The following is a 17538-nucleotide window of genomic DNA, read 5'->3' on the forward strand; positions in this document are numbered from 1 at the left end:
TATAATTTAACTAAAAATATTTGTGAAACATATAGCTTTTCATCAGTCTTTATGAACAGATAATTTTTCAACGGTTTTCCTGAAACTCTTTTAGATTTTTAGATCGAAATCCTTTTGTGAAAAATCAAATTTTCTGGCAAGAGTGATTCGGTGAACGTACCTTCTAGGATTGGTGCTGATCAGATTAATACAAAAATCAAAGTAGAGGATATCAAAATGGGCAGGGTATGACATTATCTGGGCATCGCCATATAAATAGCTTGATTCCATGATATATTCATCACCTTCGAGTTAACTTCGAGAAACGAAACATTTTGAAATGCTTCGTTTTGAAACTGAAAATTGTCATACTGCGTTGAATATGTGTTTTACCAAGAAGTAAAATCACCTATTACAAGATGAAGGCTGATATAAGGATAAATGATTATTGAGATGTTTATTGAGGGGGAGGCAATACGAAGATTTATGGTACCTCTCCATTGTGAAACAGCTATTTTCGGTCTTGAACTACCGAAGGAAGTTGTTCTCCTGTTCGATTTAAACATGGGTTTTTACCACTCTTCCCTATTTGTGCATTTGATGCCAACGAACAAAACACAGCTGAGCAGCTCAATACACGGAATTTTTAAAACAATAAATAGGTGTAAAAAATGCTAGATGTAGAAATAATATTGGCGATTTAGGGGAAGGCTGTGTTAATAAGAAGATCTGGGTACTCAGTTGCAGCTGTCAGTAATTGCTATTTAATCGAGAGGGGTGGCATATATTCCAAGTCAATATTATGCCAATATGCAAAAATGAACTTCGAAAACAGTATCATTCAAATTTTAAATGATGTTCTAAAATACAATACCGACTGAAGAAGCAAATAACAAGCATTAACACGATTGATGAACATGGTCTCTGTAAAATCATTTTTAAGACTGTGGTATCATCGTTTTGCCATACAGCCATATATCACTTAGCAGCCTTCGTGCCAACGAGCTTCAGTTTCATATACAAAATAAAAACTACTAGATACATACTAGATAAGAGATTAATCTTGCAACTTACTGAAAGGCCATTTTAAAGCAAGCTGTAGACCGAAAACCCAAAAGAAATGGCTGCCTTCTGTTTTTGTATTGGAGTTAAAAGCGGTAGTATAATGTATGACACTGAAGTACAAGTAGTCTTCCAACATTCTTGTGTTATGCCGTTTTGAATACAAGTGTGAGTGTGGGTTCGAAGCTTGAGGACCACTGGCTAGAGAGAACAGCCTACGATTGTAGAAAAAGGCTGGATTTTGGGAGCAAACTAAGCAAGCAAACAAGCAAGCAGGAACAACAACAGGTTTGTTTGCTAGCCCAAGTTTATATGAAGCGTTTGGGCCTAAATGTTGGCCAGAGTCAAGGTGCTGTCTATTTTGACGTCCCTGGAAATCTGTTATTCAAAAGTGTTGCATGTTTTGAAAGGTTAGACAGAAACTATTTTAACTTTAAGAAATCAATCGTGCTTAGCGCAATATCCTTTGAAAAAGAGACGCGTCGACTGAGCTTCATGCTGACATTGAAGAGAATCATAGCTACTTGTATTCTGCATGCAATTACATCAATCAGCTCACTGAGAAACAAACAACTCTTTATAAAATTATTACGATGTCATATTTACAAAGAGAAACAAATATTGATTGACGAATGATAGAGATATATCGAGAGCTTAACATACACATAAACGCGGTAGAAAAATAATTTCCAGCTGACAAATAAGTTTCTCTTATCCTCTTGCCCTTAATCGTGATTCGAAAACCTGTTTGATATACGAAGCCTTTGAAACAAACTGAAACTCTAACAAGAAAAACTGAGAATAAAATTTATGGGGTGGGGGGGGGGTTGGTTTGGTGACAATCAAAGAAATAATTAACTGCAGTTTAAATGGGTCTGCAGATGATAATTGAATTAGAAGGACGCTTATTCAAGGATAATTTTATACCTCAGAAACTGGTGGCATTTACAAGTGGCAGTTACAAACTTTAACTCATATGAAACAAGTCTAATTGATAGGATCAGGGTAATTAAAGTGTTTTTTCGACATAATCTTGTTCAATTCATTGTTCCTCTTTTTCTCTAGTTTCTTATCATTAGAGTAACCAAATAATATATTTATTTACATTGATCGACCGGCATATACAAACTGTTCCATTCATATAACTTTTTCCAGTTACGAGGCAAAAAGTGACAAATATTTGTTAAAGAACAGGACAAACTACTGAATGCAAAACACATTCAAGCTTTAAGTCTGAAAATAGCTTTTCGAATCTTTCTGAATTCTGTATGAAAATCGAAGTAAATAACCGATTAGGTGATTAATCGATATGAAGTGATTGATCGATTGATATCATTGACTAAACTATTATGATAACTAAGTGATCGATCAAGGAATTTTGATAGCAAAAACGTATACACGAGCACTGAAAAACTAAAAAATGAGCTATAAAAACGAATTTTAACAATCTACAAAAGGTGAAAACAGACAACTATAATGCAGAATGGCTTCAAAGTTTCCAATGTTTTTACTTGATCTCAAATCAAGAAGAAAAATGATATCTTTAAAACTAAATTAAGCCTTAGCTATTAGCATTCTAAATGTCCTAGAAATCGAAATGTGTGGATATAAACAAAGCTAAGGTAATGCATCATTGGTGGCCATGACGTCATAAGGTGAGTGATTCGGTAAGGGAAATTTTCACAAATCGCAGGACGTATCCACCATGACTTTATGGTGATTTTCTCTTTAAGTTCGTAGAAGAATGTGAGTCTTTGACTGTTATAATTCACGACATTTATCTAAAAATTTTATCAATTTATTTGAAGAGACAAGCTCAAAATTAGAATTAAGGCAATTTTTAAAATTGCTTCTAAAAGAAAAATTTAGAAGAGTTGGATACAGTCGTCTTTATCGTAGCGCAAATGAAGAACTTTATCAGATTGAAATAAATAGCAAATTGCTTCGCTGCCATTAATCAAGACAACTCTGCCAGGGCTTCTTATTTCTAACGATCAGTCATGGGACATGAAAATAACAAAATTCAAGATAGTCAAAATAAGCATACTATTCTATACGATACTGTCTTCAATTACAATGCAAAAGCCCATACCAAATTTGCAATTGACTTGAATTAAAAAGTGGGTTGCTTTTCGTTAAACATCTTAAATAGCCATGGGTAAGACGATCGAAAATTTTGAGCTTGCCTTGTGTTGATTAAATATACATTTTTCGAATTTTTGAATCTAGAAGTGTGACATGCTCCTGGGCATAAGTCTAATTTAGCCTCAGTTAGTCAATATATGAACAAAATTTATTGGAAACACTCCCCTTCGGCCTGGCTTTCCTTCAACTTCACCATACTGTGAAAAGAAAGGGAAAGGAGTCGATGTTTTGGGTAAAATGCAATATAATATTCAACAACCATGATGACCCAGGTAATCATTATTATTGAGTACGTAAAATACTGTAGCCTCGTTGTTTTGGCTGCAGAGATCCACGAAATACGAGCTACATGCAAAATAAAACGACTGACGAAAAACAACACAAGTATTATGAAGATATATTTTAAAGCCTCTCCGAATTCAACACAATGACTTAGTACATTCGAGTAGTACACTCAAAGAAGTACCTTTGAATTTAAAATTTCATTTTTCATTAAATTCCTAAAAAACAACATTCTTTCGTCTCGTTGAATCGTTTCAAAATTTTGAATATTTGGATACGTAAAAACAGAGGAGGTTCATAATTCCTGGTTTTCCCTGGCTCTATAAGATACCAAAGCCGAAACCAAATAACTCGCATATCACTCGACAAAAAAACATCCAGCTACTGTAATAGAGAGTTATTTGACATCAAGTACTTACCAGCCACTCCGGGTCGGCTTCGCCTATGATTATTATCGTATCTCCTTCGACGAATTCCAGTTCATCATCATGATCAGCCTCACAATCATATAAAGCTCTTGCTCTTTTTTGTTTAGACTTACTGTCCTGTCGGTAAAGAAATCGTTACATCTTTAGCTCGAGGAATCATATTCAAATATCTAACTCATTGCGATTTACTCGCATAAACTTCGAGCTTTTGTACAGCATTGTGCAAGTAATTCTTATTGGGAATTCGGGACCAATTTATGCGACCAGTGGTCTTTGACCTATCGTCAATTTTCAAATTTATAGTCCTTCTAGTCAACAAAGAATGTTGAGGACAAGACACGTCAGCCTTTTGGCAAAACTTTCATGAATTTACCTGTTTTTTATCCATCATCGGTTCACGCGGAGGTGTGGCTGGAGTGACCTCGGGTGCTTGGCCTGAACTAGGAGGAGAGGCCTCAGATGGCTTTGCTTCTTTGGGCTCAGGGGCTAGAATCAAAACAGGTCACTGGATTGAAAAATAAATTAATCAAAGATACAGAGGAGTACAAGCGATAAAAATTAAGAGTAATGGCCTACTGTACATGGATAACCTTTCCCCTAATATCGTCGCCATCTGGTCCTATCGCTTGCTTAATTTGCAGGTTTTCGTTAACTCTAGGGTGGCTGTGATCACCTACTCTTGTAGCAGATATCATATAATGTTTTGAGCTGTTTAAAAAAATATTCAGGCGTCATCAATTAGCAGGTAAAGTTTGACTGCTTTGTCGCATCGTTACCAAAGCTTACTTGGGTGTGCACTTCCAATTGTGAGCATTGCTTACATTAGTCTAAGAAGCTCTAAATTTTTTTTGATAAGTGAATTTCTATAATAAAAATTTTTGAAGAAACAATGTGAATTTTTTAATTCGAACAGTTCAAATCACACGAAGCCTGTGAATAATAACCTACCTATTGCTTACAGTAGAAAGATATTTCAATATTACACAAATTTCTAACTTTTAGCAAATCCAGCGAACAAGCCCTATCATGTTTAATGAATATGATACAAAGCAAAATAATTTCGATCCATTAATGAACATCGTTGAATTTTATTCAAAACTTAAGTACCAAAACCAAGTTTAAAAACGAGATTAACCATTTCATGTTTCCAAAAATCTAAATCAAAGAATAATACTAAAGTTTCAAATTTCGGTCAATCCGCATTGGTAAGGCAAAAATGTCTATAACAGCCTACACAAAATGAAAAGGAAGTTATAAAAGAAATCACCTACCGGGTAGGGTGCTTGGCTTCTGGCGAGGTGGTGGACGCGGTGGCGGCAAATCAACTTTCGCACTCCTTTATCAAAACACAAATAATCGTTAATAACTTTTAACCTGGAAATCGGTTTTCAATTTGTAACATTTTCGATCAAAAAGGGGTAAAGGTTCCTTGAATATTTGTAAACATTAGATCGCGTTTGATAAACAAGATGATGAAAAGTATAGCTCTTCATGATACACCCTACCTCTTCAACCTCATAAACCATGATTTGCAAAAACATAAAACTTCTACCCATCACTCAACTCTCATTTCCCTTCTAATTATTTTTCTCCGTTCCTTTACCGTTTCTCGTCTCTCGACCTTCCTTTCTCTCTCCGAGATTCTTCCTTCCCTTCTGCCTGTTTCACTTGCACTTTCTTTTATCAATTTCCGTAACCCTTCTTTTTTCTGTTTCCTTTCCTACTCAACACCCTGTTTTCTTCCCATCTCTATCCTCATTTCCTCTTTCCAAAGCCCCTTCTGATCTGGTGTTATTTCAGCCGAACAAAAGCCATTTTAAGCTTGCTATTTAAGAAACAAAAATAAGAAACTCACGGTGTTGAGGATGGCACGGGCTTCAATTCAGGAATCTCTTCGTATGTTTCTTTTTGCTTTACTTTTATTTGTTGTTGTTGCTGTTGCTGTCCAAGTACGGTATTCAAAGCATCAATAATACCACCATCGGAGGCATTCCTTTGATGTCGACGATGAACTTGCGGAGGAGCAACTGGTCTGTCCGGGCGTGGCAGAGAAGAGGACGTGCGCGCTGGAGGCATTGGAGGTGGCGGACTGAAACAGATGCAACATTGCAGTTAACTGGTGTAGGAAAAGTTAACGCAGTTCATTGAAATTTTGTTAGGCTGTGTTCAGTTAAAGGCTCTTGTGCAACCGGCACGCTTTGCGACAATATTTTCGAAAACGGCCTAATATCGTACTGCATGAAAAAACAAAACACATTCAATTTCTCAAGACACCTGCCGCTAAGCATGCCGGTTGCGCAAGAGCCTATCCAAACTACAACCCTTAACAGACAGTTTTGCGATATTGCACCCTTCCCCCCAGTTTTTTCCCACCGTTCTTCCCAGGTCAATGTTGACACCCATGCTATGACACAGAATACATCCAGCCTATAGGCGAGACAGAGATCAGGTTGTAGTACGTATGCTCAATGCCAGGTGTGCATTTAGCCGTTTGTCTCAACAGCTGGGTCAAGGATAGATTTGAGAAAAGGTTTAAACGGAGAATTTTTTAAAGGTCTTGCCAAAAGGGTAGATGGAAGAGCCCTTTGGGTGGTTTCAGCTATCAATTAAAAAGCTTTCACCAGAAAGCCTAAAATACGTGGGGGTGTAACACCCATCAAACCCCCGTCAATCACGCCTCTGTACTGTCTTCAGAGATGACAGATTCATGCAAATAGTAACTAGCAATTGAACTGACTTTATTAGAGATACCTTTTATCCTGTATTGCATTCGGTTGTGTCTGCGAAGATCTTGGAGCAAAAGTGGATAGCGTTGCTGCTGTAATTGCACCTGGTGGTTCTGCTTTCTGCTCTTTAGCAGGTAGAGTAGGAGCAGCTGTTGGAAGAACAGGCGTTCCTTTCACTTTGACGCTTTTTCTGGGCGGGGGTGGTGGCCGGGCGGGCATTTTGTCACCTGCATCAGGGTAGACGAAGGTCTTGTCTAATGTTGGTGAAGACGCCTAGAAAAAAACAGTAAGGATCAAAAGTGGAAGGAGAGAAACGTTGTAACATATTTAATGTTGTCAAGATTAAAATACACTCAACCTTAGACAAAACAAGCTTCTAAAGGAAATTAGTTCAAATTATTCCTATTTCGAATAACAAAAGGTTTGGCTTAAGAGGAATAACAAGGAAAATAATTTCATTCGAATTGGAAAAATTCAAGGTCATTCGAATTATTGAACTTTAAATGTAAGTACACTGTGAGAGAATTTCAAGAATTGACACAAAAATGCACATTTCTCAATTTATTGGTACCATTTTGTGTGCTTGAAACTTGATTATGAAAGTTCGTCATAGTTCGAGCATTTTCGGGATCTCAACAAGAAACGTTCTGCACTTACATTACTCGTTTTCGAGTTCATCATTGACTTTGGAGGGCTACTCAGACTCTCAGATCGTCTCACCGGACCACCAGACTTTCCCTTTTGCGATTTAGAGCTTTGCAAAGGAACTGGAACGACCGGCAAAACTGGCACTCCCTACGCGCAAAAAGGATCTGTTAATCAAATGTTCTAATATCATTACAAGATCACCATTTTATATACACCTAGAGCATATTAAGCCAAAGCTGTTCATGTGTAAGCTAACATACGATAATTTGAGTTTATATGCCTTTATAATTTTCCAGACACAAAAATAATAGCAGCCATCTCTGCATTATAAATGGAAAGGTTTAAGAAATATAGATAACTAATTATGCTGTGCCACAAAGATTATGACTTGGACCACTTCTTTTTTTAGTTAACATCAACATCTATCCTCTAAGTATCTTTCATGTTGCAATCTTTCAGCATATCGTACCTTGAACTATTTTTCAATGATATCGGGTTCATTATCAGTTGAAAAGAGCCAACTATAATTTTCTTGGTACTGGTACTCTACTATCGACTCTCTTTAAGACATCGTTCATCTTCAAGTCTGATAAAACGTCTTAATATAATGGCAACTAGAAACTGTATTAAGCGCACTTTACCTTCTCTGCCACCTCGGCATTCTTCTCATTTTCCAGCTCTGATTTAACCCGGTTGATGTCATTCATTAGATCGAGAGGATCTTCGTAAATATCATCTGCCTGTGACGCAAAGCATCAAAATTTAAATATTTCACCAGTCGTCGTGTGCTCGGAAATCAATCAATATTATACAACATTTCTGTCATATTAGGATGAAGGCAACTACATACCAAGAAATGACAATGAAGTTATACTATGCCATGAAGAGTTATACTATGAAATTACATATCATGCAAATGCCATGAAGACATAAATCTACAGACCTGATTAATTCCCCAGTCTATTTTTACATTATCGAGCCTCTGTATTTTCCCTTCTTGGACATCCTTTAGCTAAAAACGAAATTCATAACAATTCAGATAAAAGATGGGAAGCAATAAAAAGTGCTTTCCATGTGACCTATAGAGTACTGAAGTGTGACGTCATCAAAAATCTATTTTTAGAATTTCTTAAATTTGGCCACATAATCTGAAAGAACATCATAAAATACCTCTCACTGTGCAAAGTTAGTTAGATATGTTCCAAATTCGGCGAGATCTGGCCGATGAAAGATTTCAAGTTTGCTAACGGATTACTGTTATTCTGGCCTGGTTCATAAAGTTATGAACCAAGACCAAATTACAGAGGTTTGACGGGGCAAGAGCCTGTGCTCATATGGCCATATCTCAGCCAATTTCGTAATGCCTTTAACTGATTCTGCATAATTAGAGGTATTTCATGATACTCTTCAGGTTCTGGGATCAAAATTCAGAAATTCTAAAAATAGATTTTTATGGAACGAAAATCAGTGGATAGGGCCCATAATGGCTACCAACTCTTAAACGATAATTTTTCTGAAAGATGGCAAAATATAGACTCACATCAGGTAGATCCTATTTTGTTACGAAATGTTTTGAAAAGTAGCAAGCAATTGTACTCACAAGTTCAATTATTTCTTTTGATCCTCTCTCAGTGGCGATTGACAGACAAACCTTTCCTTCGTTATTAACTAAAAAAAGAAATGCAATTTTAATGAAATTACACAACCAGTAGCTGAATATCAAACTTTCTATGCTCAAGCGAAGCCACAACAATCTTATATATCACACAGCTATAGAGAAACTGACTAAATTAAATTCATCTAGAATACAGAACAGCAAATAAACCAGAAAATCCGAGAAATATCCCTACCGTCCCCCTTGAATAAACCCCGACTTTGGAAATAAACATTTTTGATTTGCCTCAACCTGGAATAAGCCCTTGAATAAGCCCTCATCTAAAACTTGCCTAATCAAACAAGCCTTCAGGGGGCTAATTCGAAAAATTGCGGTATCGGCTTGATCGATTGCAAATATTAACGACGTTATCGTATTATCAACTTAGTCAAAAGCCAAATGATATGATGTGAATTCAAAATACGGGTTAGCTTGCCTAAAATGAGATTCGTTGATTGTATACATTCCATTTTAAAGACTCGTTGCAAACAATGAGCCTTTGCGTGGCAAATGGTCCAGGCGACGATCCAAACAATGGTGATAAACTTCTATGTATCAACCAAAGTTGATTTAAGACTGTCTGCCAAATTAGCAGAGATGCGTTCAAATGACAGGTGGGATCCGCGGCAGGCTCAATGGAAAATCTACATGTCAATGCGATCGGGTGGGCTGGCCCACTCAAAAGAACATCAAAATGCATGCATATCAGGAAGCTGGCGCCAAACGATGATAGCTTAATTAGACGTCGCATACAGATAAATGTTATTAAAAAGTAGATATTCTGTTTTTTCTAATGAAATGCAAGGAACCAATCCCAAAAGCGATGTCAACCCTTAAGCCAAGAATCTAGGCAAATCACTCACCTATACTGCTTTTACAGCCACCACGAAGCAGAAGCTTCACACATTCTGGTTTATCTAGAATAGTCGCAATATGAAGTGCTGTGTTCCCCTCCGTATTCTGAACATCAATCTTACTACTGGATAGGGAGAAAATAAATGCTTTTGAAAATAAAGTTAGTTCGTAGAAAGTAGCCAAACTGGCCATTACCTGATCACATATACTTTTTGTACTGCATTTCAAAATTCCATGAAAAGATAACCATAAATAGTAAATTGCATGTAAGAATGATGGATGTGAAGATAAAACTAACTTATTTGCATGAATGAAATGAAAAGGTCACGGAACCAAAACTGCTTGACAGACTCCGAAATACTTGCAGCAACGTATATAAATAGATGAAAACAAGGAATGCCACAACGCACCGAGAACAGACAACAACGAACACGATAAATTGAAATGAACTTTAACTGACATTTCGCCCCGGTATACAAGAGTTGCTTAGAGCTATCTCGCAATGATTTTTACCTGTTTTGGGTAAGAAAGTCGACTAAGTGAAGTGATGTAAGATCCTCCTGTTCAACAGCACGGTGTAAAGCAGTGCCATTATGTTTCTACAAGAAAGTATTATGTTAACTACACTCATCTCAGTTTAATGGCGGAATAGAAATAGTTTTTTTGATTGAATTCAAAGAGACCGTTTAGAGAAATTTTGCTGCATATGAATTCACCACAAATGTTCTACACACTTAGTGCCTCCTAAAGCCAGAAGAAATAATGATCTGATACCAAGGATAGAAACTCTAAAAACAATTTTAAAAAGGGAAAATTCAAAAACCCTGAGAGCTTTTCAAAAAAGTGCATCAGTTATCTGAAAGCAAGCAGCATACAAATTTTACTCTAAATTTTGGCAAGAAATTTTGCAAAACTACTGGAAGTTTCTCGAATAGAGTCAGCAGTAGATTATATATTTCTAATTGACAGGTATCGTGTCAAGTTTTACCAAAATTTCTGGAAGGAAATATTGGAAAAATATTGGAGTTTTCTTCAAATCAATTTTTGTTGTTTCCATTTGTTTATGTTTAGCATATTTTCAAGAAAATTTAGCGATGGTAGAAGAGTTTGAAAAGTCTTGAAAGAGGAAAAAAGGTAGGAGCTATTAATGACATATTTAAAACAAGAAAAGATGGTTTTTAGATGTAAACTACAGTAATAAAATTCTTATAGAGACTGCAAGCGCAGAAGGTTAGACATACGAACGGAGTAGCAACATTTGAAGATGGCAAAGCAACAAGATATATAGAATGAAGATTATAATTTAAGCTAAAATAATTATGAAGCTACATAAACGTGTAAATAATAAATGCATCTTTCTATCAGTGCGTGAATACCTACATAATCTGGCAAAGGTTTCGACAGTTCAACCCCTTGTGCGTATAACTGTAACACAGCAAGGATATCTCTATTCCCAACAGCCTGGTTCAAATCCTAAAAGTACACAAAAGGGGACATTGGGTAAAAGATCCTGATTCAGTGGCATAAATCTTGCTTCCTCTCAAGTCGCCTAATAATTAACAGGACACCCGGACAGTAAGAAGCATTATCACAGTTGCTGGAAGAATAATGTCTCATTCTTTGAATTAAAACACGATTAAATGGAATAAGGATGGAAGAAAAATGAGACAAATACAGGCTTAGACAGTAATTATAAAGAGGTGAAGACAATAATGATTTTCAATTCAAAATCGACGCTGATGAAAGATAGACAAAAAATGTATGATTCTAAGGAGAGGAAGATGAAAAATACTTCTGATACCTGTAGTAAGACTTCGGGCGGGCTCTCAGTTTTGTGTACAAATTTCTTTTGAATATATTTAGCATGAATAAACTCTTTTCTTTGCTCCCTGATGTGATACAAAGTGCAACTTAAAATCAGCAAAACAGATAAAAATGCGGATAAAAAGAGAACCAGTTAAGCCTAGAACCATCGTCAATACTGCTTAAACGGTCCTTGAATGCACCCTTATAATCAAAATTAAATAGGCACCCAAGAGATTGGTCAAGTCTTAGCAGTAGTCTAGTTCTTCCACGGATGTTTTTTAAAAAGGAGTTTAGGATTTGTTTACATCAAGACAAAAATCAATGTAGATAAAATTAGATTTTTCCACATCGACATTAAAAAGCAGAATCAAAATCTGTACAAGATAGTAATGCAATAAATTCTACAAAAGAACAAAATCTAATAGACTATATTTGATATGAATGTGTAGGCACGTAAAAGAGTGACATTCGATCTGAAGCAAAAAACTGTAAAAGTGTGTATAATTTGCAAACTCCAACAGTAAAGGGATCATTTTAATGGAAAAGACGCTGGGTATTCAATACAGAGCTTCTTGATAATACGGAACAGATCCTTCCATAGCTACAATAACATAAAAAGTTGCAAATAAACGAGAAAACAAGCGTGAAAATTTCAATACTCGATAAGCAGATCTTTTGTTTCTTTGCTGTTTAAATTCGAACTGAGCAAATCAAGTCTTAGCTAAATCTAGTTTCAAGTTGCTAACAGCAGGTTATTCGGAAAGTTGAAACAAAAACGCTAAATATCCAATTCAAATCAGTCTTAATTCAATAAAATACTACAAAATTTGTAAAAACTGTCGTTCTATTACAAGACTCAAGTTATTAAAAACTCTGAAGTGAGGGATAATTCTACTTTTACACTTACATTTTACTAGTAGGTGTTGGCTTCAAAACAAAATCTAAATCGGCTTCCATAATCTCGTTAAAACCACCATTTCCAACGGCTTTCGTCAGCTAGAAAAAACACCAAATATTACTAAACGTTGTTATTTGCAGCGCAAGAAGAAGAATTACGTCAGAAAGATTGAAGAATCCACTTGCAAAATGTCACCGAGTAACAGAAAATAGAACAAATCCTTTCGATTCTTTCTTTCACTGCGAGAATTTTCTTATTTTTTGTAAAGGATTAGGCATTAAAGTGCTCACAGGGTCAAAAATTCATCACTTTTCTTTATTTCACACTTGTCTGGATCTTGGTGATTTCGAATAAGTCAATCGCTTCCGATCATAGAGACTGGACTGTCGCATAAACGTCATGATACAAACAGCGATGGGCAGAAAAAAAAACTAGGACTTGAGTTTTTAGGGATATATTCAATTAACTTAATTTTATAAGTTACATCTTTTCACTAGAGCAGAAACAGTATGGGCTGTAAACTCGGTGAACTTTAACTCTGTATTCATGGTAAAAACCATGTCACTGTAAAATTCCAATTGCGGTACAAATCCGTCGCCATTTTTAAGGCCTAGGCCAAACTTTGAGTAACCAAAACAAGAAACTGAGGCGCAATATAACCATCCAGTCATTAGCACAGGATTCCTATTGATAAATTTTTCAGCAAATGTTATTTTTTGACCGAGCAAGCATTAAACAATTGTAAGAAAAAAATATCAGACTTCGCACCAGAGACAGAGAGCGTATACAAAGCGCGGGCAATTATCAGTATAGCAAGGACATCTACCGCTTCCTCTGTTTTGATTTTAACACTAAGCGATTTCAAAGGTTTGATGATCTAAAAATATTTAATTAATTAAGTGAAAACATCAAGAGTGAAATATTTATGAATGCTATCCATCTTCAAACGAGCGATAGATTTACTTTAAGACATGACAACTTTCCTACAAACGCTCAAGGATTTATCTTAGCTTTTAAAATTTGAGTATCATCAAAAAGTAATACATTACCAGCAATTCTGAAGTTCCTAACTTATCCAGTGTTAAAGATCTGATTCTTGAAATATGGACGCCCATCTCTCGATGGATCCCAGAACATTCTATGCATACTAGCACGCCAAGATTTGTGGAGAACCATGTTGGGTCTGATTAAACAAATAAAGAAATATCTATAATAAAAGAAACCGATGAGGCACCGTGCTGAAGGTAATTGAGAATTAAGGATAATCACTTTTGCGAAAGTTAATTTAGAGTCAGTTAAAGAAACGAGGAACTAACATGTGTCGTTGTTTCTTTTAAAAAGAACGTACAGATAACAATGAATTAGATGTTTTACCTGCCGCACCACAGTCGACACAAATATCATTTTCGGCTACCTTTTTAACTTCTGCTACAATGTTTTCGGTAAGCTGTGACAGACAAGTAAACATTAAAACAGAGTAAAATTACATTTTAGAAGTTTTAAGAAAGTTAAAGCTACAGATTAAAATGACGAATTACATAAAGAAGGTAAGTTTGGCTAACAAATGAATTTCTATGAAATCAACGACCTATTTTGTATTTCATATTTTTTATAATATACCACGAAAGCAAATCGGCATTACTTAGCAACCTTATATGTCAACGCCTGCTTAAACATTAACTAGGAATCACTCTCCGAAGTGGAATACTTAATGGTTTACAGAATAATATACTAAGGATTAGCCGAGTTAAAAACGATCTGAAAATTAAAACTAAGAAATTAGCTGAGCAATAAAATGCTTCTTTTAATAAATGATAGGTCGTCTTTTAAACCAGTTAATCTACAAGAAAAATCAAACCTACCTCTTTAAGACTTCTTGCCACAGAACTGGTGTCTTTGGACTGTTCAAGAATAGGCGAAATTAAATAGGATGTAAGTTCAATTAATAATGGAACCATCCTTATTCCATTAATGCAAAGTATTAAACTGCACAATATAGCCTGGCAAAACACTACATATATATTATTAAATCGTACAGTTTTGCTTCATATCGTACAGCAATAAGTGTTACTGTATAATTTTGTACTAATACTGAGACATCAGGGTTAATAGCTGTATCGATCGCACAGGAATATATTTTCCCCTATCAAACCGCAGCAAAATGCCAACGAATGAGTTTCTTGTCGTTCAATATTCTTTGCTGCATAACATAATACTGCATTTTGAAATTTGAGACTCAACAATAACACAGCCTTAACAAGAATACGAGAATAGAACAATTTCTTCTGAAAATGTACCTACCAATGATTCATCGCCATCACCAAATGCTTTGTTCAAAGCTTCGTCTCGTGCGTTGGTTATCACTGATATCCACCTAAAAATGAAATTTGGAAACACTTAAGAGCTTTGCACTCAAAAAGCTCCCTACCGTTTGCTAATCTAAGCAAAGATATTCACACAAAAAACAATAATTGAAGTGACCTTGGGCACGATTCTTAGGGTACAAAAGGCATGTTGCTCTTTTTATATCTGGCATTATAACTTGTAGCATTTGATTAAATTATGCAAGAACTACAAGAAATTATTGTACTTTTAAGTGTATAAAAATTTACAATGACTGTAGGAATTCAAAGACCCTAGTTACTTGGAATTTTTACAGGGAATGGGTACAACATACTTTCATACTGACTGACCATTACAGAGCGAGCCATGGCAGAATGTACTACAATATTCACAAATTTCTTCAGAGATAATATTCGTCGATTCTTCTTAATACTCACGCTTCACAATCGCTCTCATCCTCAGCTTGAAAAAGATATGTTCTGTTCTCTAAAAAAAGCAAAGCAATCAAATAACATGTATACCAAACAAATAATATTAAACAATAATTTATTAAATAATATTCAATTCTGTTAAATCTAAATTTGTATTTAAAATAAGAATCTAAAGAAAAAAAGAATAAAAAAGGAATAACGCATAGGTTTTGACAATCTTTGTCAAATTTATCTAAGTTTAAGAGTCTTTTAGGGAGAAATAAATCCAGGTTTAAAAGCAATTAAAAAACTTTGTGCACGTACGAGCGACGAGAGCAAAAACGTTTTTCTTTGTATCTTTCTCTGTTGAATACTGTAACAAAAAGAGGGAACTTGTTGAAGTAATTATCCATGATATGCCTACAATAACCCGAAGATATATTGCCTATTACAAATTTGTCGTCTTACACAGATGTGAGATTACTCAAATACATTTCCATTAAAACAGAAGAAATTATCAGGAACTTTAGATCCAAATAGAGGCAAATTTGGAAATAGATTTTATGTGCCACGTTACAAAACCTAATAATATCATACAAACGAAATGTTGGTGGTACTAGCGTGAAACCTCTCATACAAGTTTGTATTTGATCAACTAGTTACAGTTTTCGAATCTGAAAGACATGAAAAACTGTCTTTGAAGAAACTCAGCAATCCTACCTTTGCTTGGCAAGTCATCAGATTCAGGGTAACTGTTCGTGCACTTGTCTGCAACAGAACACGTCTTTTATTAAAGAATAAATGAATAGATGAGCCAATATATATGGCAGGCCTAGGCTGTAGGACCAATATGACTAAACATGCGTATATGATACATAGCCGTATTGGATGCCCAACGTTTAGGACGGCTTAGCGTGGATCTTGCCTGAAGATTTTTACTGAATAGAATTAAAACTGGTCAAATGGAGCCTGAAATGCCATAAATTTTGTATGATTGGGGGGCTGCTTGAATGATTTGAATGACTATGTTCCCGCGAATAGGCAAGGATAAATTTTCCAGGCTAGACATGCTGTATATATTTCAATAAAAGACATCATATTTCAAAGTTGTATACAATACTGTCATTAATTTGATTGCGAATCGTAAAGATAGCTAAATAGTTACCTACTTGTGTCATATTGTAAGAGGTATTGAGGTGATGACCTTATGCTAAATTATATCAACTTGGGTGGAAATGTTGGCTTTTTCGAAGTAGAATAATGACGTAAATTGATGTGGAATTTTTGAAAAGCTTCTGCAAGCAAAACAACTACCAAAAGTACTTTAGTATGCCATCTTTCTGCTTTCCCGTGCTAAAAACAAACCGTCTCAGTCCTAACGAACGATGCCAGTAAGAAAAGGACTGCAGAAACATGGACATGTGGACAGGTGAACTCGGAGCCGTTTCCTCTACGATATGATATGCAATTCTCCTGCAGGCAAATAATCACAAATCCTACGGTTTGTTTTCAAACAAGATGGACGAAAGGAGATCCACTTTGAAAATAAAGGTATAAAAACCGTACCATGACTTTTTAACCTGATACTTTGCACATACTGCTTAAAAGGTACAAATTCAGTTAAACAAGAGTTTCAGTAACGGATTAAAAAGTTCTCCACATACCGAAGTGTGTGACATTGAAAACTGTCCATTCTTCACCACGACGTAGCGTTTTTGCCACTGCTTTCTAACCCTGGTTTTAAAAATGAAAATCTTTAACAGGCATTCTCGGCTTGGGAACAGAATTTAGAAAGTAATTTCTCAAGCTTAGATAATCCTTATCTAAAGGTTGCTTTGGATACCGCTTACTTTTAAAGCAAAAGTTCGCCAAAAGGGAAAAAAAATTAGCAAAGGTGGTAAACATTTCCCCTTTTCAATCTTGCAAAGCTTAGATAAAAGACACAAACCCTTCGCTCCTTTTAAACAGAGTTCCTGTTTTCTCTGTCCCGTGATCTCGATCCCCTTGCTGTCCATGAAGATTGTAAACAGTTTTTTTGTCGCCCTGTTAAGACAATATTTTCTTTTACCAGATGCGTACACAAGCCGTTTTTGGTAAAAACCTCAATGCAGATATGAAACTTTGCTGCCAGCCATTTGTTACAATAGAAAACTTCTGATGATCACTATAGGTGACAAAAAATGGCCAAAAATTATTGCAGGTATAGGGGTCTTCGTAAATTTTTGCCCAGATCAGTTTTTGCCACTCTAATTGCCCATCGTATTATACCCAGCTGAATGTCTGGAGAATGCTCCCATTTACC

The 17538-nt window shown here is 35.6% G+C and overlaps 1 protein-coding gene across 1 annotated transcript in view; it reads right to left on the reverse strand.

Moving 5' to 3' along the window:
- Positions 1-1565: 1565 nt before the first annotated feature.
- Positions 1566-17538, reverse strand: part of LOC135689804 (arf-GAP with SH3 domain, ANK repeat and PH domain-containing protein 2) — a 38030-nt gene continuing 22057 nt past the window's right edge. Inside the window, exons 13-36 of the mRNA XM_065207156.2 lie at positions 17185-17279; positions 16901-16970; positions 15957-16004; positions 15561-15609; positions 15264-15312; positions 14785-14857; positions 14346-14384; positions 13858-13930; positions 13533-13666; positions 12493-12581; positions 11581-11668; positions 11160-11252; positions 10293-10378; positions 9788-9903; positions 8871-8938; positions 8214-8282; positions 7912-8010; positions 7280-7417; positions 6648-6895; positions 5752-5985; positions 5168-5232; positions 4270-4382; positions 3888-4013; positions 1566-3383 (exon numbers count right to left, since the gene is read on the reverse strand). Of these exons, the coding sequence (XP_065063228.2) occupies positions 3309-3383; positions 3888-4013; positions 4270-4382; positions 5168-5232; positions 5752-5985; positions 6648-6895; positions 7280-7417; positions 7912-8010; positions 8214-8282; positions 8871-8938; positions 9788-9903; positions 10293-10378; positions 11160-11252; positions 11581-11668; positions 12493-12581; positions 13533-13666; positions 13858-13930; positions 14346-14384; positions 14785-14857; positions 15264-15312; positions 15561-15609; positions 15957-16004; positions 16901-16970; positions 17185-17279 (2337 nt within the window). The 3' untranslated portion in view covers positions 1566-3308. The remainder of the gene's footprint in view (positions 3384-3887; positions 4014-4269; positions 4383-5167; positions 5233-5751; positions 5986-6647; positions 6896-7279; positions 7418-7911; positions 8011-8213; positions 8283-8870; positions 8939-9787; positions 9904-10292; positions 10379-11159; positions 11253-11580; positions 11669-12492; positions 12582-13532; positions 13667-13857; positions 13931-14345; positions 14385-14784; positions 14858-15263; positions 15313-15560; positions 15610-15956; positions 16005-16900; positions 16971-17184; positions 17280-17538) is intronic.

This window comes from Rhopilema esculentum, chromosome 5, assembly GCF_057945365.1.
Source record: "Rhopilema esculentum isolate cy_ngs chromosome 5, ASM5794536v1, whole genome shotgun sequence".
In the NCBI taxonomy this organism is placed as follows: domain Eukaryota; kingdom Metazoa; phylum Cnidaria; class Scyphozoa; order Rhizostomeae; family Rhizostomatidae; genus Rhopilema; species Rhopilema esculentum.